Source organism: Sturnus vulgaris, chromosome 5 (genome assembly GCF_052056855.1).
Source record: "Sturnus vulgaris isolate bStuVul1 chromosome 5, bStuVul1.hap1, whole genome shotgun sequence".
Taxonomy (NCBI): domain Eukaryota; kingdom Metazoa; phylum Chordata; class Aves; order Passeriformes; family Sturnidae; genus Sturnus; species Sturnus vulgaris.
This window is the reverse complement of record NC_142247.1, coordinates 40,854,675-40,878,963: the sequence shown is the minus strand read 5'-3', so window position 1 is coordinate 40,878,963 and position 24,289 is coordinate 40,854,675. Positions and strand designations below refer to the sequence as shown.

Sequence of the window (24,289 nt, the reverse complement as noted above, 5' to 3'; positions counted from 1 at the left end):
CATTTGTGTTTAACAGAACAATGTTATTTAAGATTAAAAAAGCACTGATTACTCTTTTTTTGAAAAAAAAAGGATTAACAAGACAACAAAAAAACCCTTTCCCTTAATTTGCAAATCGCCTGGAAACTTTTTTAAAAAATAAACTTTAAAAGTAAATGCAAAGATTTATGCCAAAGACTGAACTTCCTCGCTCGCAGGTGATCTTTGGAAAACTACATATACATACACACATATACATATAAACATCCATTTGTTGTATATTTGCATGCCATTATGGATATAGCAATTGAAATATTTTAACTAAATGTTAAAGTGTATCTGATTCACCTCAAGGTACACACTTGCAGATGTTTTCACTGCAGTTTTCTTCTCTATGCAGGTCCCCAACACCAAAATGCACACAGACTCCCAGAAAACTTTTCAAAGAACTCAGACCTGTAACCTCAGGAGAACACATGCCCTTTCTTGGTTATCTACAAAAAGAAAAGTCCTAATCACTGCATTACTATCTCAGTTTGGAGCAATAAGACATGAAATTTTGATTTATCAGAATTCCACAAAACAGATTAAAAACCTCACAACTTCTTGAAGTGTTGCTGGAGGAAATAATTAGTACATGCATTTAAGTCAGCCTTTTGCTCCCCACTGCTCCTTATGCATTGCTCTGAACTGCATGGCACAGAAGGGAGGAAAAGGCAATCATCATTCACCTTCTTCACCTTGATGATCTCTCTTATTGCAAATACATTAACAGTGCTTTGGCTTCAGACTGAAAGTTGTATTGCATTATTCATGTAAACACTGGCATTTAAAAAAAAAATCCTTTAAAGTAATTACAACTTTAGACTTTGAGAAAGAGACTCTAATAATAACATGCTTTAGCTTTTGTTCAGTATTGAATTGGTCAGGCAGTTGGACTAGATGATTGCAGTAGGTCCCTTCCAACTGAAAATAGTCCCTTCTATTCTAGTTTGGTACTCATAGTGCCTTTTGGATCTTAAACATTTCCAAATCCTCACATGTAAAATAGTAGTTTGAAAAACAATAGCAGTTGCCTTCTAAACATAGCAAGGTGCAGCTCACAAATTGCAAAAAGAAATTTTAAGTCCCATCCCAAAAGCACAGTTTTACAGTCATATAATAGCTGAAGCTGAAAAACAGTTGTAAGGGAAAGTTAAATAATATCCAGAGTGCACAGCTGAAAAATGATGTAAAGAAAAAAAAATCAGACTGGAAAAATCTGTTTAATAGATAAAACTTTAGCTGTTCCTTTTATATTATCCCCTTGTGTCTGACATTCTAGCCCATTAATATCTTACCTGTATGAAATAAAATACTACAAGCCCTTCCACTAAAAAGTATAAGAAATTCATACTGAGCATTCAAATTTGTAACTTTCTTTTAGTCTGATTAATTTTTTAGATTGTTATTTCATTATTATAGTTCACACCAGTGTTTGTGCTTTTGCTGCCAAGTGTTCCCTGTTTTCTTTGTAGCCTCCAAATGCTCCAAGGTACTTGTACAGGCAACAACTCCTTCCAAATGTGGTTTTTAATGCCTCCCCTCAGAGACATCCTCAGAACCAATGCATCTCACACTGTGTGTATCTTAAAACCTGATATGGTCATTCAATGCTCAAATATGCTTGTTAAAATTGAGTGGAAATACTCAACCATGAAGCTCCAGAATAAACTCTGGATACTCAAATCAATGAAGATGACTAAGAAAAGGAAATGTTATTTTGCAGGAAGCAATCCCCACATCTCTTAACTTCTCACTCCTCGTCTAAAAAAAACAGAAAAACAAAAAGCAAACAAACAAAATAAATCCCCACTCAGATAGACTTATTTTACATAAAAATACATAATAAATCTTTCTATGCCAGTTTTAATAAAAACACCATTTGCCCAAAAGCCTTCCCAAATTTTACAAGTGTCTTAGTTTGATAAGATGCTGCTTTTCTTCCCTTTTGTAATTTAGCTCTCCGTACAAAATACTAAACCCAAAAGCAACAGAAGTGCAGATAAAAATTTCTTACTTTGAGCAATAATTTTTATTGTTCTTTTGCCAAAAGGATGTCACCAGTCTCTCAATCTTTGCATGGTCTATTTCTCTGAACAAACTCCATCTCTCTGAAGATCGCTGAAAAATGAAGCATTGCTCTTCTGCTTTCAGTGGCTGGTGCCCTGAACCATTTCAAACACACATCTGCATCTTCACTTGCTAAAACCCATCACCAAGGTCCCACAGACATCTACTCAGACTCCTCCTCAAACTGCCAATATCAGAGTTTGCTGACTTCTGAAAAGGCACAGAGAATAGTCAAAGCTGAGATCAGGCATATGCTCTCAGCCGATGCAGGGGTTCATTCTCTGCTGCAGCAGTCAGCTACACCAGAGATACACCAACCACCCCCTTAGGGGACACAGACTGCCATCCAACACTTGGTTTTACTTTATTCCAGTCGTAAAGATGCAGAGATTAACAAGACTGGATATGACATGAAGCCATATGTTAAGTGATTTCAAAGCTAGTCCCTAAATAGGGAAGGTTTACTGGAGCATTTCAAGTTGCATGTTTTTTCACACTAATTCTTGCCAGATTTTGAGTCACAACATTCAAAATTTAACAACTGAAATATCTGAAACATGGAATAAGGCTTGATCTTGTTTTTGTATGCCTATTTTGCTTGGTTGTTTTCATTAAAAGTGTAATGTTGAGTTATTACAACTACTGAGTTGGAGAAGGCCACCTCAAACCGGAGTAGCAGAGCACATGAGGTGGAGTCTAAGCCCAGTTTTGTACCTGAATTTCTCTCCTTGTATTTATGTTGGCATTTTACATATTATGAGCTTCTATTTAATTAGTGAAATATATAATCCCAGAAGAATGGAATATCAGACTCATGTGAGACATAATACACAATGAAGAATAAAACAAATTCTATTATTTCTTCTTAAATTTTATTCATTCTGGAAATGATGCAAGATTCAGTAAGGCTTGTTCTGGCTTTAAATATTGAAGAACTCTGTACAAAGGGTTTTATCCAACAATCTAACCTCAAAAGGACTAAAAATATGTTGGCTCACATGAAAATTCAAAAGAGTTTAAGATTGTCAAAGTTTTGATTTGCCAATTTAAATATAGTTAATTTTCTGTTGTAAGACAGAACCAGGAGCAAAAGAGCAAGGCAGGCCTAAAACTTAAAAGGGTATAAAAAAAACTTTATTAACTACAAAAAGAAAGAGGGAGAAAAAAACTAACAAATTCAGAACAAGATCTTCAGACCACTCTCTCCTCCCCTCTCCTAACCTTCATAACAAGACAAACATAGAAAGAACTACTTCAGTCAGTTCCCAACTTAAATAGTCCTTTATTCAGTTCACTTCGGAGAGAGAAGATTCCTTTTCTCAGGCCATTGGGACTTCTCCACAAGGAGGGAGGGGAAAACAGTCCTCTCGTGGCTTCACTTTCACTATTTGTATCCGCCAGGGAAAAAACTTGCAAAGTCGTGAAGTTCTTCCCATCCTCACAGCTTTCCCAAAGCTGTGCTTATGGACCGTGTTAAACTCATGGGGTATTACTTTTAAGAATGAACTGTTCCAAAGCAACAGTTCTCTTCATCTCTTTTCTCTCTGTCCATGCTTCAGAAAACCGAGATCCCTTTCTTTCCTCGGAGCAAAGATTCTGAACACAGGTGCTTCTGGTCAAATGATCTATCTAATGGAACACTCCAACCCCCCATGTCTTTTTCTCCACGGTTTATAGGAATTTTCAGTGCGATATCAGTTCATCCCTACAATCTTACAAAAGGATTTTTCAGCCATCCTCACAGCATCTCCTCATTCTCCTTCCATCTAAAGAAACTTAGCCATTTTCTCTTCTCATTCCAGGGAGGATTGAAAAGTCTGCAAGTCTTTTCTGAGCATTGAAAAAGTTAAGATTTCACACAGGGAAAGCAAGGCTGCAATATTGGCACTGCGCCAAGATCTTAAAAATTCGGCTGTACTGGAAAAGGAAAAGGAGAGAAGGAGCAGCTGGGATATTAATCACCCTCTCTGGGTCTCCCTGGCCACTGTCCATGGCCACCCCTCGTCCCTGCCGGGCCATGCAGCTCCCCAGACAGGGGCCCGGCCCTGCCCCTGCCAGGCCTGCAGTGGGACCAGGCTGGGCCAGTGTTACCTGCACTGGCGCCAGAAAAAAAAAAAAAAGAGAGCTTAGTTCTGGGTTACCTCCTTCAAAATGTGTGTTCATGGAGCAAACTAACTTTCTCCAATTGGTTGTTGAGGCTGTCAATAACTAAACCAGCCTCTAATTGGTCTGATCAACTCCCAGAGGGAGTTCTCATAGAGAAAACTTCTCTCTGAGTTTCTTCTTTCTGAGTGAAACTAGCACAAAGGTGTATCACTAGCATTTGCTTCAGCTGAATCTCATCCTAACTCAGACATCACTAAGTGAAATATTTTAGGTTGAACTAATCATCTTTGCTAAAAAATACATGCCTAACTCATCTTTAATACTTTGAGAACTAGAAAATGTTAAGATATTTATCCATAGGCAGTATGAATCTCATTTTAAGTGTCCTGTGTGCTCTAGGTTCTAATTTTAGATTGGTTTGTAGGGCTTTTTGCAGAGCTTCATACCCTGTTTAACACATGATCAGCACTCAAAAAAGTAAACATCAGGCAGAGGGCTTGGCACAGGCCAATAACACTTATAATTGTTCTCCTGCTTAGTAACATGGATTCATCATGGTTTGGCCAATAATTTATTGGTAAAATGCACAATACATGAATTTGGGGAAAATTCAACTAATTTAAAATTGGGAAAAGCAGCACCAATGATGGTGACTGCAATTTATAATTGGACACTACTGTTTTGTAGTAGTCTACTACACATTTCTCTATCTAGTACATTAGCCTCTAAAGTCTCATTTCATTTTTAAGTGGCTGAATCAAAGGAAAAACTTAGCAACAGGATTATGGAGTTCAGGCTTTTCCTGCTAGAGCAGATCTTTAATGACTCAAAGCCAAATAGACAGACAAGTTCTTTGAGAGGACAGGTACTTATACCCTAAGCAGCAACTCTGATTAAGAAAGCAGAAGTGGCTATTTTTTGGTTTTAAAGTACATAAAAAGAGACACATGCAGGGCAAGAAGTCAATAATGTACCCAATGCTGTTCTTCATTTTCTACTAAAACTCCCTGAAACACTTGTTAATGCCTCAGCAGAATGGCTCTAATGGACTGCAGGGCTCTGACCAGCATAAGACATGAGTATAAGGAATTGGATGAAAACTTTGTTCTTAAGTAGCTCTGCTAAGATATTAACAGCACTGTCTGAACAGTCCACTCTCTGAAAGGTATTCTGAAATGTCATTGTGTTCTTTGATTTTTAAAATTTTGTCCATAGCTAGTGCTAATTAGAAGATAAAACCTCCGGGCTCAGTGATGAATAGTGATCCTTCAGATTTTCCTTACGATTTCCTCATAGCAGAGAGAAAACAAAAAGTAAATTAAAAACCACGCTCTTAGTACAAGGGTACAGTACTTAAGTGACTTCAAAAAGAAGGCTGAGAACAGTGGTCTACATTTATTTAATGAGAAATTCTAGCAGTAGCAAGAGTTCTTTAAAAAAATAATTACATGAACCATTTTTCCTTCTCCCAGTTTCTTTTTATATTGTAAAATATAGAAATATTCTTCCTAGTACTGAGATGCTCCCTGCTCTATTTTTAAATAAAAATTTGAAATAGAGTAATAATTTAAAAGACTTCTTTAAAAACAATTAGGTATTTTTGAGTATTTGGAAGCACAGAAGAACCCCTATATTTTTGATAAATATCATACTTATTCTGCCTCCCACTCAAAGAAAAAATAAACAAAACAAAAAGTGTGCTAGCAAGAGCATTATGGCTTTAACACCATTCTCTTGGTTACTAGAAAGTAAATTTCTGTTTAAAAACTTTTCAAAACAGACAGTTTTCCATATAATCACACACTTAGAGCATACTAAGAACTGGTTGTGCCAAGCACTTGCAGAATTTATGGAGAAATTAAAAAAAATAACCTGCAATGTAAGTAAGTGTAAGTTAGAGAGCTGAAGTGTAAGGTAGAAAGTGTTACACATCTGGCACTAGCACAAGGCATCTGATTTGGATCAGGGCTCTGAGCACTGCAGGGGAAGTGAGGGATTCAGCTTTCTGGTCCAAATGCCGGACATTGTACCCCTCAAAAAAATGCAACGAATCTGCTCAAGAAGAGCACAACAGCCTGAAAGCTCCTGGAACATTTATCTTTTAGGTCACAGTAGCAGCTACCAGAAAAAGCTGGAGGCAGGCAGGGGTATGTGCTCAAAAATTTTGCTGACAGCATGAAGACCGTATGGCTTCATATTTGCCATGTGCCAAAGACTAGACTAAATCAATCAGACTGTAACAGAGAAGTGTAGGGATCCAGATGTTTTAATTCACTCAAGACAGAAAATCCCTTCCATTTAAAATAGCATGCCTTCTTCCCACAAGCTGTTGGAAGGACTTCAGATATTTACCCTTTTGATCAGCCTGGTTAAAGAAACAAATGCAAGATTGAGAGACTGTACTTGGAAACAGATGGGCAAGTTGTGAGCCTTGGGTCTCTCAAATGCTGGATGCTCCAAATAGGGAGGGAAAGACAGATAAAGGGAAAAAAATCTCATATTCTCTATCAACCCATTTCAGAATTTCTCCCACATAAGGTGACATCTTTTAGACACAGAGAATCATAATTTATCCCATTTTAAAGTTGCTAAATAATTCAATATCAATTCAATTCAGTGATCTTCAAATAAGGTTTCCATACTTAAAAGCCAAGTAGAAATCAGCAGGATGTCAACAGTTCTGAATTTTTTTTCTGTAATTTCTCCCATGCCTTCTGTATTTCCCACTCTTGCTACTTGAAAGACAAATATTTTCCTCAAAGAAAAAAAGATGTAAAGCATATCCTGTAAATAACATGCATAAACTTTCTATGTAAATAAACATAGCAGCCATGACTTATTTAGTCAACAATATTTCATAAAGAAAATGCCTTCCAAAATAATTTTCATTAAGAAACAGTGTTGAGTCATTCTGCACTCCTTTCCTGCAGCAGCTGTGATTCAACCAAGTTGAGTCTACATACAAAGTTGCAAAATTATTTGTAATGTAAATGTAAATTTAAATGTAAAACATTTTGCAATTCCAAACAAGACATATATTTACCAAAATGCCTGTGAATTAGTAACAAATGTACTTTGCTTAGTGTATTTGATTTTACTACGTATAGTCTTTGTTGGTGGTTTGAGTGACCACATCTGCTCTTGCCAATTTGAAAATTAGTTTTTTTTCCATAAAAGTATGGTTTTAAATGCTGCAGAATTTTTCATTTTGGAGAGAAGTGACCAAATAATTATTTTTTTAACATTATTGTTGCCCTGGTGTTTCTGGCCTTCTGATGTTGATACATTCTTGTTACACTTTTTCACACTCTTTTTGGTAAACAGAATTGTTTTGCATTCCTCTTTGGAGGAGGCGAGCATTGATGGACTTGTGATGAACCAGTGGTGTCAAGAGGTCTCATCATCACTGTCCAATCCATGCTCATTGTTAGATTTCCATAAATAGTCATGTAATGAAAATAAAGCTCTCTTTTTTCCTGCTCACCAGCTTGGAGTCAGGTGTGAGTCTCTCTCTCTCTGTGTGGTAGCGTCACAGTGCCACACATTATCACTTCTATTTTCAAAGCATTTGGAAAGCACAGCGCTATACATGCTTCTTACTACTCCTATTTAAAAGTTCTAAGGAGGAGCATTCTCCATTCAACGTACTGCTCTATTTCACAGCTTCTTAAAAACTGGATTATTAATTTTTCAAGTGAAGCCTTGAAGAATTACTTCATTTAGAGCATTTCAGCACTGGCAGACACTAAAGGCTTTTTTCATTCAACCTCCAATTATAGACAACAGTGATTACCTACTCCTTAAAAGTCTAAGTAGCTGATTAAGAAAAAGAAGAGATCAAAGCTCTTGGAGCACATATCCTTGGGATTGCAACCATCAGTTCAGTGACTTAAGAAGATAAAACACTGCATTCGCACAACACATGTAAGATGGCAGCTCCTCTAACTGTGAAGTTGTCTCAACCACAATAAAGAGCAACCTTCATGAAAGGCACTTTTCACTTTCAGAAAATGCCAAGAGCTTCTGGGGTGCCAGCAGCATATGCTGTGAGAGACATGGCTTCCTTGCACATCCTTCAGTTCTAAGCAACAAACTCAGCATGGACTCAGACTTTATCAGAGCTTTCCATAGCTGGGCTTATCATCCATTATTCCCACTAGTCTTGATCATATGAGCCTCAAAGGGTTAGATCTCCCTTATACATTCCAAAGTCCTCTCTGAAGCTTCTGACTTTTCTGCTCTCTATGTAATTGTCAAGGCTAAGGAAAGTCATTGGAGAATGCCTTTCCTGCTCTCAGATTTCCAGAGCTCACCAGGTTAGGGAACCTAGCTCCACAGCAACCACAAAGTCCACCATATCTGTAACCAACCAACACCAAGGCAACGGTACACAACCTACAGCCCAATTGTCATGGAGATTTGGCTTATCAATGGATGAGAAAGCACTTTCTCCAGGGCTGCCCAAGATCATTCCCAGATTAAAGATCCAAAAGGGGTTTTCACACAAAACCTTGCACCTCCAGCAATAAAGATACATTACTATGACCTTGTCTTCCCTAACATAAATAGACACTGACATGTAAATTTGTGTGTATGCAATTATTTGGAAAATTCCTAAACAAAACACACCCCTGCATATGCCCTTGTCTTCCTGGGAAGGGGATGAAAGCAACAGCATTTGACAGATGCTAGACAAGTTGCTTAATGCATTCCTGAAAGTGTTTAATTAACATCCCACATGAACAAAAATTTCCTCTAAACCTACTACCTCAGCTACATATAAAACTGCATTGCTCCAGCTGCTGAGCAAGATGGAAGGATGCTTAAGTCTTGTTGTTTTGCAAGGTTTACCTTAAAGCCTTAAAAAATCCCCAAAAATACTCATGGGAAGCAAGACAAAGATGACATGCAGCAAAGTCAAGCTCAAACAGGGCATCTAGGAAGATGCTACGCTTCAACTTGCCAAATTTCTGACACATTATACCTCAGGGGTGAGATCAGACACTTTCTGAAGGAGATGGGTGTGAGCAGGACTTCACATGATGCTGAGGGATCTGCGGCCATGGTAGCAACACCATTTATGGGATCTTGAAGGTTTCTTACATTAGTCAGCTCTTCCACAAGTTAACCAAAATCCTTCCTACCTAACAGCTAACAACTTCTAACAACTTCAGAGTTGCCAATTTAGCAACTGCCTAACTCTGCAAACCCAGTTATCATAGTTGTGCTCCAGTGCTGTTCCCCCTCACCTATCAGAGTTCATGACAGTGTGCATAGATGATCTAATCTGACAATTCAGTTACCCCTACTCCTACATGCTCTCCATTTCTTCCACACTTCCTATTATGAGCAAGCACTAGAAAGTATTTCTGTGGAAACTTGAGGTTGGTGCTTTGTACTCTTTAATTGTAAAGTTTCCGTTTTTCTTTTTTCTTGCTCATTCTACTTCAGTCTTCTGCTCCTACAGTGATCCATCTGTTGTAGAGATCCCCCACAGTCAGAGCAAAATAGAAATAGCTTATGGGAGAGCAGGGGTTATGTACATTCATATGCATGCAAAGTCCTGAAGCCTCTTTCATCTTGCCTAACCTAAGTCGCCTAAACAAGAACCCAGCATGGTAGAAGTAGCATAAAAAAACAGTGTAGAAGATTATTTTCACCAGTTCCATTACATATACTCTCTTGACTTCTTTCATGCTGGGTCACATTTCAGAAATACTCTCACACTGTTACTTCTGCCCCATCTGCCTCGTGCCATTCCAGCTACCACCACATCGTCTTTCTTTGCTTACTGGGAGCACCTTACTGACCAAGACCTATGACTCACAATCTGAAGAGACTGAACAGGATGTAACTGCCTTATCTGTCAAATAGACCAATTCTGCAAATAAACTAGTTGGAGAGTTCATCTGGTGGTCATATTCCAACTACGTTTGGCATTTCCGTCATTTTTTAGATAAAAGCACTGTGAGCATACATATTTTCAAAAAACAACGCAGCATTATATTAGCACATGTGCCTGATTTCTCTGTGAGTACAAGACCAAATAAATACAGATGGAAAACCTTTCTACAGGCTTGGGCCTCTAAAGCTGCATCCACAGCAAGTTCTCAGTTTATATGTCAGATTAAAAGACCCTACTTCTTAGAATACAAGGCATTTTAGAATTTTTCATGATGCTGTGAAGTCTTAGACTAATATACTTCACCACAAAAAACCCCAAGGTGTTGTAGGTTACAAAAAAAATAGAAGTCTCATTTTTCTTTTTAAAACACAGAGAGTGAATTTCTGGAATTTAAGTGCTTTTTGGAAGAAATATAACCTGTTTCTTGAAACACAATATTTGCATTTTAGTTCAGCTAATAGAGAGGAATACAAGCCTCTCTAAAGACCTATAGCAAGTCCAGTCAAATTTAGGCTACTGATATATGAACTGAGGCAAGAAATTACAAAATTCAGGCATTCTAGGATAACCACAGTCAACTTCTAGAACAGATAGTACCTTGAACACTAAGTTCCTCCACCTACAAGAGACACAGCCTTCATGGCCTTTTGATAGTGAGCACCAGCAGCAGTAACCACCTTTCAGGTAACACTTACAGCTTGAGTTAAAACGCAGAGGAGAAAAACCCTAACCATTGGTATTTACTCAATCAGGGAACCCCATCTTTCACATTTAGGAAAATGTCCTAGCTAGAGGATTTCCTGGTTAACAGCATTTGCTATCTCCCCTCTAAAATTCAAGGTGCTATGATGTTAGAAATGCAAGTATCATTAAACAAAGTGTCGTATGAGACAGAAGACTGTGGAAGAAAGAGGAAAATTATTGTGTATTGTCACAAGCACTTACCTGGAAAACAGCAGGACCAGTATTTCAGTACAGCTCCCTGGAACTAGTGTCTATTTCACACCAGATTACCACTGGATAATCCTGACTCTAAACACCTGCTGGCACCAAGCTGTGTTTGAGGAGGATGGGTGCATGCTGGTCTAACACAAGAGAGCCTCTGCCTTAGTAATAAGGGCAATTACCTGGAGAGGTAAGTTCAATCCTTTTCAGGCAGAAACCTCAACCCAGATCTCTTGCTTTTTGGAGAAGCACTCTAAGGCTTTCTGTTAGGTAAAGAAGTCAGTGGGCCATTAGCTCCAGTTCAACTGAAATTATGCAGACCTGGTCACACCCGACTTTAAAAATGTACTCAGACAGATGAAAGATTTCAGGTGTCCAAAAATCTGTATCTCAACAGGTGAGGGAGAGGAGAAAAGATTCTACAGACATTTCCAAGCCTGTGGTTTCACTGATTTATTATGCCAGGGATCTTTCATACTAATTAGGAGTTATCTAATGATTGCAGGTGCCAAACCTGGTTACCTGCAACGTAATATTATGAATTTGTTACAGATTTAAGAGAACTTAATATTGCTAAGGCATATTTAGATGCACTGAAAGCTACAACACTAAAATTAGCTATATTAAATTCTCTTAGCTACCACACAGATCTTACTGGCCACATCTTATGTAGCTTTCTTTCAAAGTCATCCCAAATCTTCTGGCTCTGATCCCAGCTAGACATTCTAAGAATCACTACTTCTACAGACATAATCTGACACTGGAGATTCTTAGTCAAATAAACATGACTAGTATCAAAGATTTTGCTTGAGCAACATAGTGAGTGTAATGACAGAAACATGCAGAAGATAAAACATCACAAGACTGACATACAGCACAGTCAGCAGTCTGGCAATAGTTAAAAAAGTTTCTGTGTAGGCACTTAGCAGATGTAAGTTACTTCTGCCAGGACAAGCCTTAAGACTTCATCTTTATTGAAATTGGCTTCGCTGACATGCTTCAAAGTTATTGTGTGAATACTCTCCAGAAAATTGGAAAGAACAAAGGGAAACACAGAATACAGGATGAAGAATTATTTATCATCCACTTACGGAGCTCAGGCTGCATGAACAAAATACAGACATGATATATAAATGCATCTGTCTTATTTTTCAGACTTAAAGATCTCAGACTAAAAATGTTTTCCTTTCCCTTCTTCTCCATCATGCCTGCTTCATTCATGAGAATCAAGTGATTAAAATGAAGAAGGGCCAATATTCTTATTTCACTTGAGAGCTAAAGAATAGAAGTCTTTTCCTTGCAGTGCAAGGAACAGAAAAACACCTGAGCCTTTCAGCTGATGATGTGCTTACAGTTCCACATATGCGTATTTTGGATTTCAACCTAGCCCTTTTTATTTGCATACAAAGTTTTTCATTGCTGTTTTATTTTTTGGCAAACCTACCTTGGCAATGTTAATTAACACTTACTCCTTTTCCTCAAATTGATGAAATAGTGTTCTTTTTAAGGAAAAAAAAAGACCAAAAACATCAGAAATCCTGTCTGGTTTGCAAATTCTGTCCTGGTCATGTATTTTCTGTACAACACTGAAGTGATTCAAGAGTATTCTGCAAGGCACTGTGACTTACAGCATGGAAGACGATGTGAGAAAAACAATCACAGGGTTGTTTTTTATTCTAAAATTGGGCTTTAAAACAAAGGACACAACATACCAATTTCTGTAAAATTAGTATCATACAAAGCAAAAAACAACAACTCAAAGAACTAGTTCTCAATAGCTTGGTAACTAGGCATTAAGTACTGTGCTTGGAGATCTGGCCAATGTGGTGCCATACTTACATGAAGCTGAACTGACTGCAAATTGAGATACAAGTTTTCCTCCATATGGAAAGAGCTGCTTTCAGCATTAATTGTTCAGAACTTTAAGTGTGGATAAAAAAAGCAGCAGGTGGATCACTTCTGTGTATCAGTAACATTGCTAAGGATCATAGCTGTTTTATGCCGCCTCGAGGAGGTAATCAAGCATGAAGAGAGGTGAGCAATGATTTTACTCAGTAGGAATGATTAGCATGAAGTGAGGGGGATGTAAAATGGTGCTGAGCTATATAACTGAGAACCATTCTAAACATACTTTAATAATATAATTTTCTCCTAAAAGCAAACAGAATTCTTTCAACTAGCAGAGACTAATTAACAGCCCCGTGCACTACTTGCACAAAGGCAGGGTGGAAAGGAAAAAGACAGAGATCCAAAATTTAGAGCTCAGGTGGCTTTATACCACTGCTCATATCCAAGGGTTTCATGTTGGTAGTCACAGATACCAATGCTCCATCTAGTTTCATGGGATGCTTTTTACAGAATGTGAACAGTTGTAGTTCTTGAAAACATTGTCAAGTTCAAGGAGCTAGATTTTTGGATAAAAACTTCTGAACTTGTAATAGGATTTGATATATATATCAAGTGTTGCTTGTGCACATCACCGTCCCAGATCAGCTTTACACTGCAAAACAAGTAATTTTTTCACGGAGGCATTAACCTTTAATAAAGAGGGTAATGCTGTGCCTGAAACCTGTTCTTCATCAGAACAGTGAAAACAATCAGCAAGGGTCCTATGACTGTCCCCTATGAAGAGCTGCAGTCCCCTGACACAGAGGATCTGGGGCTGTCACCCTGTCACTCTCAAGCACCACCACCCTGCCAGGACACAGGCACCTGTTTCAGCTTTCAAGTCCTCATGCACAAAATATGCTCCCCTGAGGGTAAAGTCCAAATAAACACCAACCTTCTTCCAATGAAAGTATCAGAGGGTCTATGGCCTGGGTACATTGATCTCAAAAACTTCCAGCAAGTCAACTAATTTATGTGGCACTTTTACACTTAGAATAAATACCTCAAGAAGGAAATCTGATTCCTTGCCTTGGCATTCTTCCAAATACCTTAATTATTTGGCAATGTTGCTGCATAGATAACGATATACATAAAATAAAAGGCAACACTACTTTGCCAGCCTTGGTTCTCAATTCCATCTGCCAGTACCACAGGACTGTGAAATTCATTTGCTGCACTAGGTTTCCCACGAGTTGGTCATCTGAATTGTGCACAACTCACCACAAACATGTGATAAACCACTGAAACAAATTACCTTCTTTATTTAGCAATATGCCTTGAGAACACATTTTCTGATTTAACGGGATAGTTCTGTCCGTTATCCCATTAGATATACATTGCTAGAAACACTCTGGGTATCCCACTGCCAAACAAATGACTTAAGCTATTAAAGGCTCTTCAAATAGCATCAATTCCTTTTGTGTTTGATTATTGAAGAAAGGTCCCATAAAATATCACCCATTAGATCAAATCACCCAAAAAGTGAAAAACAAACAATAAGAAGTCCCACTTCCTATAAACTTCTCACCAAAACTCATATTCCATCTATCTGCCAACATTTTTTAAATAGTTAAGCCACCCAGGTTATTTCCTCACAGCAAAAGTTTTCAGAATGATCTTTCACAATAAATAACAGAGCTGGCAGGGCATCTCACTGCAAGAAGACATGGGCAATGAAAAATTCAGTGTTCTGACTCCAGCTGCTTCCTGTATCTAGCATGGAAGAATAATTACTTTTCTCCTCCTCTTTTTATTTTGGTCTAATAAATTTTGAAACACTGAAACATATACTAGAAATTTTGGCCTAACCCAAAATATTTTTAAATGCTTGCCTGAATACAAAAGTTATATACAAATCTGTTGTGTATTAATATGGTGCTCCATTCAGAGCTGTATGAATACTTATGCTAGATTGGATCTATAATGTCACATAGAACTGAAAAATGTCACATAGAACTGAAATCTGTTTCAGTATGATTTTATGAAGCCAGATTTTTTCAACAAGTAAAAATCAAGCATCAGTTATGGTGACATTTTGAGATATGACCTCACATTTAATAAGTGCTGATTTGTGACTTTATTCTTCCTTCTTCCAAAAACACTTAATTTTGTCTTAAAAAAACAAGGCACTATAAAAGCACAATAAATTAAAGCAGGAACTGTTGAGCAAATGCACGAAACTACATAGCTGGTCAGTCTGTAAAAAAAAGCCCCAAACCACATTGTATGAAAGTGAAATAGTATTGTCAGAAGAAAATAGATCTTTACAGTATAAGGCTGCTGTTCAAAAAAAAATAAAAATGAATGTGAAAGCTTTTATACACCTTAGGGAAATAAGAGGTATTGTGCAAGTTCAGTTCTGCTCAGCCCACTTGGTGTCTCCTAGAGATGCCTCTATCTGTCAGCTAAGAGCATAACTTTATTCTTCCAAGAAAATATATTCATTTGATTTCACACACTGCTCTAGGCTCCCAACATTAAGAGCAATGCCAGCATTCAAACACTCTCAGCTTATGCTTTTAGTCCTTAACAGGGATGTAACACAAGAAACCAGCAGCAGAGTTCTGCATTTGTCCTCCAATCCACTTGTTTCATGGGTCTGTGTTCAAAACCACCCCACTGGCGAGTTCACACCATGCTTCTAAGCCTCCTCTAAACTTGCAAAGCTGGAGTGATGTGGTCTAAACAAAGCCAGCAGCTAGTGGTACGTGCTGTCACTGTGTGTTGTGCCAGAGCTGTGATGGGAAATGCCGTCTTGGCAGCACCCTCAGGAGCCCATTTCAGTCACCATTGGAAACTGCTCCTTTGGGATTTCTTACAGGGCTAATTACATGTACATAAGTAGGCTAGACAGCAACCTATTCTTACAACTGACTTACTTATTTCTTTTATCATTTATAGTTATTTTATGAGAAAAACTGCATACAAACTGAAAATTCTATGCTAAAGTATTACATGACCATTGAAGTACTGTAGTGATCCAGTTGAGAACAATAGATTATCTCCTGATCATACAGCAGAAAGTATTTCCTCTAATTGCTTAATAAGTTTTAGAGCAGTGCTTACCAAGCTATCTTTGCCTTGTCCCAGTCATGAAAGTAACAGTTCCTACACAGGACAAAATCAGTTTCTCCAAATCCGTGAATTTTCAGTCATTCATTTGTCTTCTTTTTCAACTTAATGGAAAGAAACACAAAATGCTTCTATGCTTGCTATTTAAGCGTTGACACCTTTGCTTCACCTAGATCAGCTTAATCCAAATACCAGTAAATTTATTACTTGTTGGAAAAATCCGTCTTGTGTCTTTAATTCTAAGAAGTGTTCAAGCAGTTCAGTGTACAAGAATCATGTTCAGACACAGCAAAAGAGGAAAATTACAACATACTTAGGGTGAAAACCATCAAATCCTTTATTAATCCGATAATATGACAGACTAATCCATTTGTGTGTGTTCTTTCTTACCTCAATAATCTTGTCATGAATTTGCAAGCCTTCTGCTTTGTCTGCAGGTCCATTTTCCAAAATCTTTGACACATAAATTCCCTCAGCAGATTCCTCCTGACTGTTCTGTACCAGGCAATAGGGAAGTTGCAAAAAGGGCCATGTTAGTACAAAAATTGAGATGGTACTAAAATCAGCAGCAATGAAAAATTTAAATCCACCTGAAATATGCAGCTCATTTTTCTAGCTAAGAATTAAGCTCTTTGGGATTTTTTTTTAAACTTGCTTAACACAAAGTAGTTATTAATCAAAAGGACAGAATTAATGAGCTATTCTAGCAATTTTTATAAGATTATCCATTTACTTCCGGTTATTTTAGTCTAAATGAGACACAGTGTGCAACAGTAATCTGATCCCAGCTAAAATAACTTGGAGCAAACCTCGGACTTCACAGCAGCCAGTGACCAGCACATAAAAGCACAGTGGAAGACACTCATAAAAATGGATGCACAAGTGTTTCTCTCAGAAGGAAAGGGGCTCCTGCAGTACTGCTGCTTGCAAACTGCCTTACTGCATTTGAAAATAAAGGTCCAAGGAACAAAGTGATATTAGTTAGCTGGCACGTAATAGTGAGAGGATTTGGTTGGAACTGGTTAACCTCATAAATCCTATTCACATGGGAGATTGAGAACTTGCTCAACTATGAAATCCATAGAGACAAGCTGTGGACAAAAAGAGAATCCATCTCCAGCTGATCTCTATGTAACACTAAGTACAACTCACATAAGGTCAAATTTAAAACAGACAAGTTTTCTACCACAGCTGAAACAATATAACTGATGTTGTACATGCTGGAATTACTTTATTTCATCACATGATAGTTAAAAGTAGTTTTAAATTATTATTAATAAAGAACTAATGTCCCTAGGCAGCCACTGCCTACTAACAAGTGTTTTAAGTGTTTATACAAATAAGAGCCTAGCTAGCAATAACTGAAGGAATATTTTTCCCACCGATTAATGCTTTTGATTGCAGTTTATATTATGCTTATTTTCCTTCTGTGACTAGTGAATCCCTGATCAACAGCACAGTTCATATGTGCACAGGTTTCTAGTCTAAGTCCTATATACTCATGGAGAAAATGCTTTATGACTTTTTCTATTAAGAAAACTGTAAAGGGATATGTAAAACATACTCTACATAATGTGGCAACAGTCCTATGGAGACTTGACCCAGATAGATTTAAGGTCAATAAATATTTGTTCAACACAATATCAGTCAGACTATGTTTTAATAAACTCTTTTTTTTCCCCTTTTTCACAGAGGCTCATACATGTCAGGTAAGAAGCAACAGGGAAACACAGTAACAGTTCTAGCAATATTTTGAAATTATGAACGAATAGACTTCCACTGACTTCCCATCTAAGCAGTGAAAAATGAAACTCTGATAAAAGAAGCATAATGACAATTAGTGAAAATACAAGAGGAACATTGTTTGGTTTTAACCTGAGAAAACAGAAAGCTAGATTATAATACCTTCACCCACATAAAACTCTATTTCTTTCCATCAGAAATTTCATTGGCTTTTTCAAAAGCTATGTATAACCTGTTTAAAAAAAGGGTATTTCAGTCTGGCTTGTGGTCCCTATCAGCTGTATGTGCTGGTACCCACCACTCCTGACAGGAAAACATAGCACAAGGCATATTGAGCTCCAGCACTATGTCACACAGCCCAGGGGTGGTGCAGCAACTATGCCTGCAGCACCTCTCCCTCCAGCCTGGCTTTGACATGGTGTCCTCAGGGGAAATTGTCCTCCCAGCCAGACAGAACTGGGGCCCATCAAAGCAGCCTCGCTCCCTCAGAATAATGAATCACCTCTCAGAAACACACTTATGAGAAGCAGGTTCCTTTCTGACAAAACAAAAGATGATCCTATGATGAGTTGTTCCTTTCCTCTCCCCCTTCCTTCAGACAGAAGGTAAGCATTGGGGATGCCTATTATGGACTGAAAACAAACACAGCCAACAGAAAGCACATTACCCAACTCACCAAGAGTCACCTGCTTTCCAATGCAAAAAAGCTGCATTGTACTTATAAAACATAAATAATATGGGATGACGAACACATCCCCAAACACATGACTAATATAGAGACATCACTGTTCTGCTCTTCTGCTGCAAGAGCTCATGTTTCAACCAAGGACACTTTTTCCCTGGACAGCCTGAATGTACAGAGCACCTTCATGAACTCTTTTTGTCTTTTTAACAACAACCCCTGTTCCACTATTTAAACTTTGGAGCAGAACTTTGTGGTTTTACTATTTGAGTCAACTCAAGAATTTTTTCCTGTTCTATCCTCAGCTCCAGATACGAGTCTCACACTGATACCTGGGAAATGCCACTCAAATGCCTGTGGTAGACACATTTGTCAAAATAAGAACAAAACACAAAGGAATTTCCAAATTGAACTTCAAAGACTCAAAACTACCTGAGACCCATCCCTGCCTCACAACTTCACCAATTTGTCTCCAAATATGAGTGTTAATAGGAATTAATTTCCTTTTCTCCATTCGGCAGTTTTCTCAACACACAGTGCTGTAGACTATCATATATTTATCATTTACTCCTTAAAACTACAAAATATTAAGTCAGAAAGTCTGACAGTTTGTGATATATATCACTGTTGCAGTATGCACTGCCAGTATCTAAGTCCTTTAAAGAAGCTCAGTTACCATCCCAAGAAAACTGAACATATGCTCCCCTTTCCCTGCAGTTCTCCTATAGATGTAAATAGGAGACATCAAAATGCAATCCGAACTAAAGATTGTCTGAATTTTGTTACTGCTGTACTCAAAATATGCATATAGTCATGGCATGTGACTTTAACTTGTAGCCACCTGTTGTCTCACCCTTCCACTAGAAAAATCTAAGAAACTCTTCCTTTGGATTTACAGCCCCAATATCTGATAACTGCTGGTCTTCATATTTTACCCACAGGGAACAGTAACTGCAGCACAGACAGTGGGCTAATGGGAACAGACTCTTTGGCACCACTAAATACAGCTTTAGAGCAGAAGATTGCCAAACTAATGTACAGGGTCCTACTCCCCTCCTCAGCAATACTGGAAGGCTACAATTCTCCCACTTAACAGGAGCCTGATCAGTACATAATTATTACCAACCCTTTTTAATCAACTATTAATTTTCCAGTTTAACAGGTTTCTTTACCCTTCATATGCAATGACAGTCCTGATTAATGCTTTTGGGAAGATGAAGTAAAAAAAAAAATTAAAAATGCAAGCATATTCATGTGCATATTCTAAGTGGAGGCTAGTGATCCTTATGCATATTCTATGGTTTGCAGTGAACTTTCTAAACCTAGACTGATGAGATTAAGATACAGCAGCATTCATGAAAACCATTTCGGTTCATAAAGAAAAATTGAAAATAGGCATGTGAGAACAGGACATGTGCTTAAACAATCTGAGCTACAGAAGCAAATTTTCCTCTCTTCTGTAAATGAAAAAAAAAAAAAAAAAAAAAGGCAAGGAGTTTCACAAAATTCCAAAGGCTTAATCCTGCAACAATGACTTTTACAAGTAGTCCCAGAGATCTCCATTGAACAACTTGCATGAATACGTATTACTTACAGGGGAACTGAGTGCTGAGTGTAAACCAGCCTAAAGTTTTAAAGTAAAAACACTTCCAAAAATGAGAATAATATAATACTATTCTCATGAGATAACATCTTCCAAACAATGATTCCAGTTATACCTGATAACAAATAGTTTTTCCATCTGAAGAACAGATTCCATACCTACTGTCATCAAAAGTTACTCTTGTAACTCTGTATACTCTTACAGTGTATACAGTACAAGTAGATACGGACAAAGTCACCTACAGTTACTTTTCTCATTACCTGTCTGGGTCGTCCTCCTATAATATTGAATCCCAAAGTATTATTTTCTCGGTGTAGCATGATCATTAATGGCTTGCGTTCTCCTCCCTAAAAGGCAAGAGATGAAGTATTGTTAAAACACACAATATCAAGAAGAAGTTATTAAATGAAAACATTATTTTAAGTAAGATTTTTTAGCTGGAGAATATATAAGATAAGGCTTGAAGGAAAACTAGGCTGAAAAGACTTGGCACTGGGAAAAAAAAAGGAAAAGTCATGATTCACTGAAAAGTTAGCAGGTAACACATGACTATCTCTTAGTTATCTTCAGCTGAACAGAAAAACGGACAGGTTTTTGGTGTGATGAATGCTTGGCACCACTGAAAAAAGTCAGAGCTCCAAATGTCTAGAAATCTCTATAAACATAAAATCCCTATACATCTTAACATTTCAAACATTAAACATACAGATTAAAATACACAACATTGTAATTTTCAGACCCCAAAGTCATACCAGTACACATTTCAAAGCAACTTTCAGAGAACACACAGAAAATGAAAAACAGCTCTTTATCCCAAACTTTTTCTCTCTCAAAAAAAGGGGAATCCAAAACAGCATCTTTAAAAATATGGTTTTATTCTGAAAAAAAGGCTTAAAATATAAAGCAAACACTAAGAACCATAAATGGAGTAAAAGTTAATAATGATAAAAGAAAAATATTTTTCTTCAGTGGACCAGGTAAGTAATTCAAATTTAAAAAAAAAATAAATAAATTAAAATTGGAGTCTTTAGCACAGCAAGTTACCCTATTTGACGCTGAAACCGACATTTTATTAACTATGTCAGTGGCGTGTTTTATGCCCCAACGGTACATTTGAATTTAATTACGTGTATTTTTACTGCACTGATGGCTTTCCTCCCCACCTCCTGTCCGAGTCCGTCTCGGATGCCCGAGCGGCAGCGCCCACAGCGACCCCTCCCGGCGGCGCTGGGAGCGGCGGGTGCCCCGATGCTCCCGCCTGTGCCCGCACCTCGGCCAGCTCCTCACCCACACTCCCTTCTCCAGCCACCACCGGCGTTCTTCGCACACCCCACCCCTAGCAGCCGCTGCTGTCCCACTCCACATGACCTTACCTCATCTGCCAAGAGATAAAGCAAGTGTGTGAACACACCTCTCAGATCCAGCAACCTAAACCTCACGGACTAGCTAACAGGAGAAAACTTGGGAAAAAAAAATAAAAAAAAAATCAAGTTTTCAGAGTTACTCAATGCCACGAAGACCTATGAGACCTGTATTCTGAGAGATTCTGGTGTCCTGTGAACAACGTCCCATTTTCCATGCAGCAGGCAGATGCCCAGCACACAGTACATCTCTCCGGGTGCGAGTGTCACTGCTCAGACCTTTTCCACACGGGATTTTGCTTCCCAAGGGCCCGCGCAGATTTTGGTAGAAAGAAAAATTCTTTGCATTAAAACACTTCTCACCACGGCTGCAATCAGCAATGTCTGAGCCTGCACAGTGAGCTTCCAGGCAGGAATTAAAAACCAACCATCACAGTAAGTGAAGCCAGCTCACCGCAATTCTCGGATGGTTTGTTCTGCCTAAGGAAGCGTGTCGGTCTCTGGGCAATGTCCTCAGATTTGAGGGGAGAGCGCAGCACTGCTCCGGCCCCTGCTTATCAACGGCGGTAGTGTCATTCCATTCTACCAAAGCCTTGCTGTCCTTTCGCCATCGTTTCCAAGTCTACAATAATACTCAAATTTTTAAAGACAACTTCTCAGCTGCTCAAATAAAAGTTAAAAGCCAGCTCCACATCCCTGAGCTGCCGCCAGTACCAGCTGGAGCAGAATGAGCAGCTGGGTCCCTGCGAGGCGGGGCGGCCTGAGGTAGATACCCTGATGGGAGGAATCAGAACCCAGCTGCCAGTTGCCAGCCCAGGGAGCGAAGCCATCTCCCCACCCGCCCGTTCCCCATCCTCTCCAGCCGAGCGAGCGCTCGGTCGCAGCCTCTGCCAGGCACTGCTGGGCTCACCGCAACACGGGGTTTCGGCTACCGAAGGGCGCCGGGACTGGCAAGAAGCGTGTCTCCAGTGGGGGTGTAACCAAAAATCAGTAAAAATAAAACTCTTCATCTGGCAACAGGGTCCGGCGGTTGTACCCCACCCCGAAAGAGGCGAGGCACGGGCAGGGGCGGCTCGCACCGCCCGGGGGATGCGCCGCGGGATCGGGCCGAGTCCCGGACTGCTGTGGTGGTGATTGCCGGCCCCCAGGGACACCGCCCGCCCCATCACTCGGCCGCTGGTTCTCAAGTCGGGCACAGAAAAAGCAGGTTGGAGGACAGAACAGCTGGAGGGGCGCAGACCAGGGAGCGCTGCCCTGCCGATCCCTGCCGCCGCACTCACCTTGCCGGGCTGGCTGCCCGCCAGGTCCCGGGCGATGCTGCTGATGTGGCTCATGTACTGGCCGAACTTCGCCTGGTACCGCCGCGCCGTCAGCTGCACCTCGCTCTGCAGCGCCGACAGCTGCGCCAGCAGCGACTTCTCCCTCCTGCTCCAGCGCAGGGCCTCCCTCTTCAGCTCGTGACCCGGCTCCGGGGCGCCGCCGCCCCGCAGCGCCCGCAGACAGCGGTGCCCGCCGCCCGCCCGCGGCTGCCCCGCCGAGCTCTCCGGCGAGAGGCCGGAGGGGTGCCCGGCCCGGGGCTGCGGCTCGGCGGGGCCGGGCTGCCCGTAGCGGCACGCCGCGAGGTGGGCGGGCAGCTCCCGCAGCCGCACGGTGCGGCCGCAGCCCCGCGGGCTGTAGTCGCACTTGACCTCCAGCTTCTGGACGAGGCTGCGGAGGGGCAGGACGGGACGCAGCTCGGCGGCCGCCAGCGGCCGGCAGCGCAGCGGGCAGCGGCGGCGCCGCGCCGCCCAGGGCAGCAGGCAGCCGGCGCAGAAGACGTGCCCGCACGGAGTGGACAGCGGCTCCTCCAGCACCCGCCCGCACAGCCCGCACTGTAGCTCCGCCGCCACCGGCCCCGCGAACCGCGACGGGTCGAAGCCCATGGCGCGGCCGGGCACCGCGAAACTTTCGGCGCCGCGACCCCGGCCCGGCCCCGGAGCCGCTGGAGCCGCTCCCGGCGAGGGGCGGGCGGAGGAGCGGGGCTGCGCCGGGGGAGGCGGGCGGCAGCGCTTAGACGGAGATCCCGGCGGCTCTCCCCACCCTCTCGCATTAGCTCCCTCTCCGCCGCGCTACCGCCCCACGCCCAGCCCCGGCACCACCTCCGCCCTCCCGGAGCATCCTCACTGCGCGGCGGGGCGAGGGACCGAGGCGCGGGGACGCTCCGCCGCTCGGCCCGTGCCCATCGCCCTCCCCGTGCGGGCACTGTCCCGGCTGGAGAGCTGTGCCCCCGGCGGGTCACTGCCGCTGGGGTATGGTAGCGGAGGGAGGGAGTTGGAAAGCTGCGGGACAGCGAATCTCTCAGGCTCTGGCTGATGCACACTTGTGCTGGTAAATAATGCGCACGTGTGAGCACGCCTGTTTCATGTCTCTCCAAAAAGGCTTCCTCCTCTCTTTTCCTCTCGTTTTGGGATAGCCGTCAGGGCACAGAATCCTGAAATCCCTAGTACTAGTGCTCTCTTTGTTGCCACACCATAAAGGAAATAAGTCAGGATAAGAAAATTACTTGTTGAGCTCCCTTAAACTACAACATGTGTATAAACAACACTTTCGTTTAAAGAAAAGCTGAAACGCAGCAAAATCTGGAAAAGTGTTGTTAGGATCAATAGCTGCCTCGATTCTATTCCTTCATTGCTGCACAACCCGCAACATACACTGACACATAAAACCCCTAACACATTCCCCACATAACTTCACTATTGAAAACACAGGGCCAGATTGCTGCCCCCAGCTCTGTGGAAAACCTCCCAGAGCAGAGGGATGGAGGTCTCTGAGGGGATTCTTCAGCGGGCTCCTTCACGTATGGATCAGACAACATCGTTTTTGGAAAGGATGACAGGTTTGGTGTGTCCAGGCTC

General features: G+C 40.7%; 1 protein-coding gene across 1 annotated transcript in view; it reads right to left on the bottom strand.

Annotated features, from left to right (window-relative positions):
- Positions 1-23,317, bottom strand: part of PDZRN4 (PDZ domain containing ring finger 4) — a 240,802-nt gene extending 217,485 nt beyond the window's left edge. Inside the window, exons 1-3 of the mRNA XM_014871145.2 lie at positions 22,676-23,317; positions 20,295-20,381; positions 16,397-16,501 (exon numbers count right to left, since the gene is read on the bottom strand). Coding sequence (XP_014726631.2) covers positions 16,397-16,501; positions 20,295-20,381; positions 22,676-23,317 — 834 coding nt within the window. The remainder of the gene's footprint in view (positions 1-16,396; positions 16,502-20,294; positions 20,382-22,675) is intronic.
- Positions 23,318-24,289: the final 972 nt, after the last annotated feature.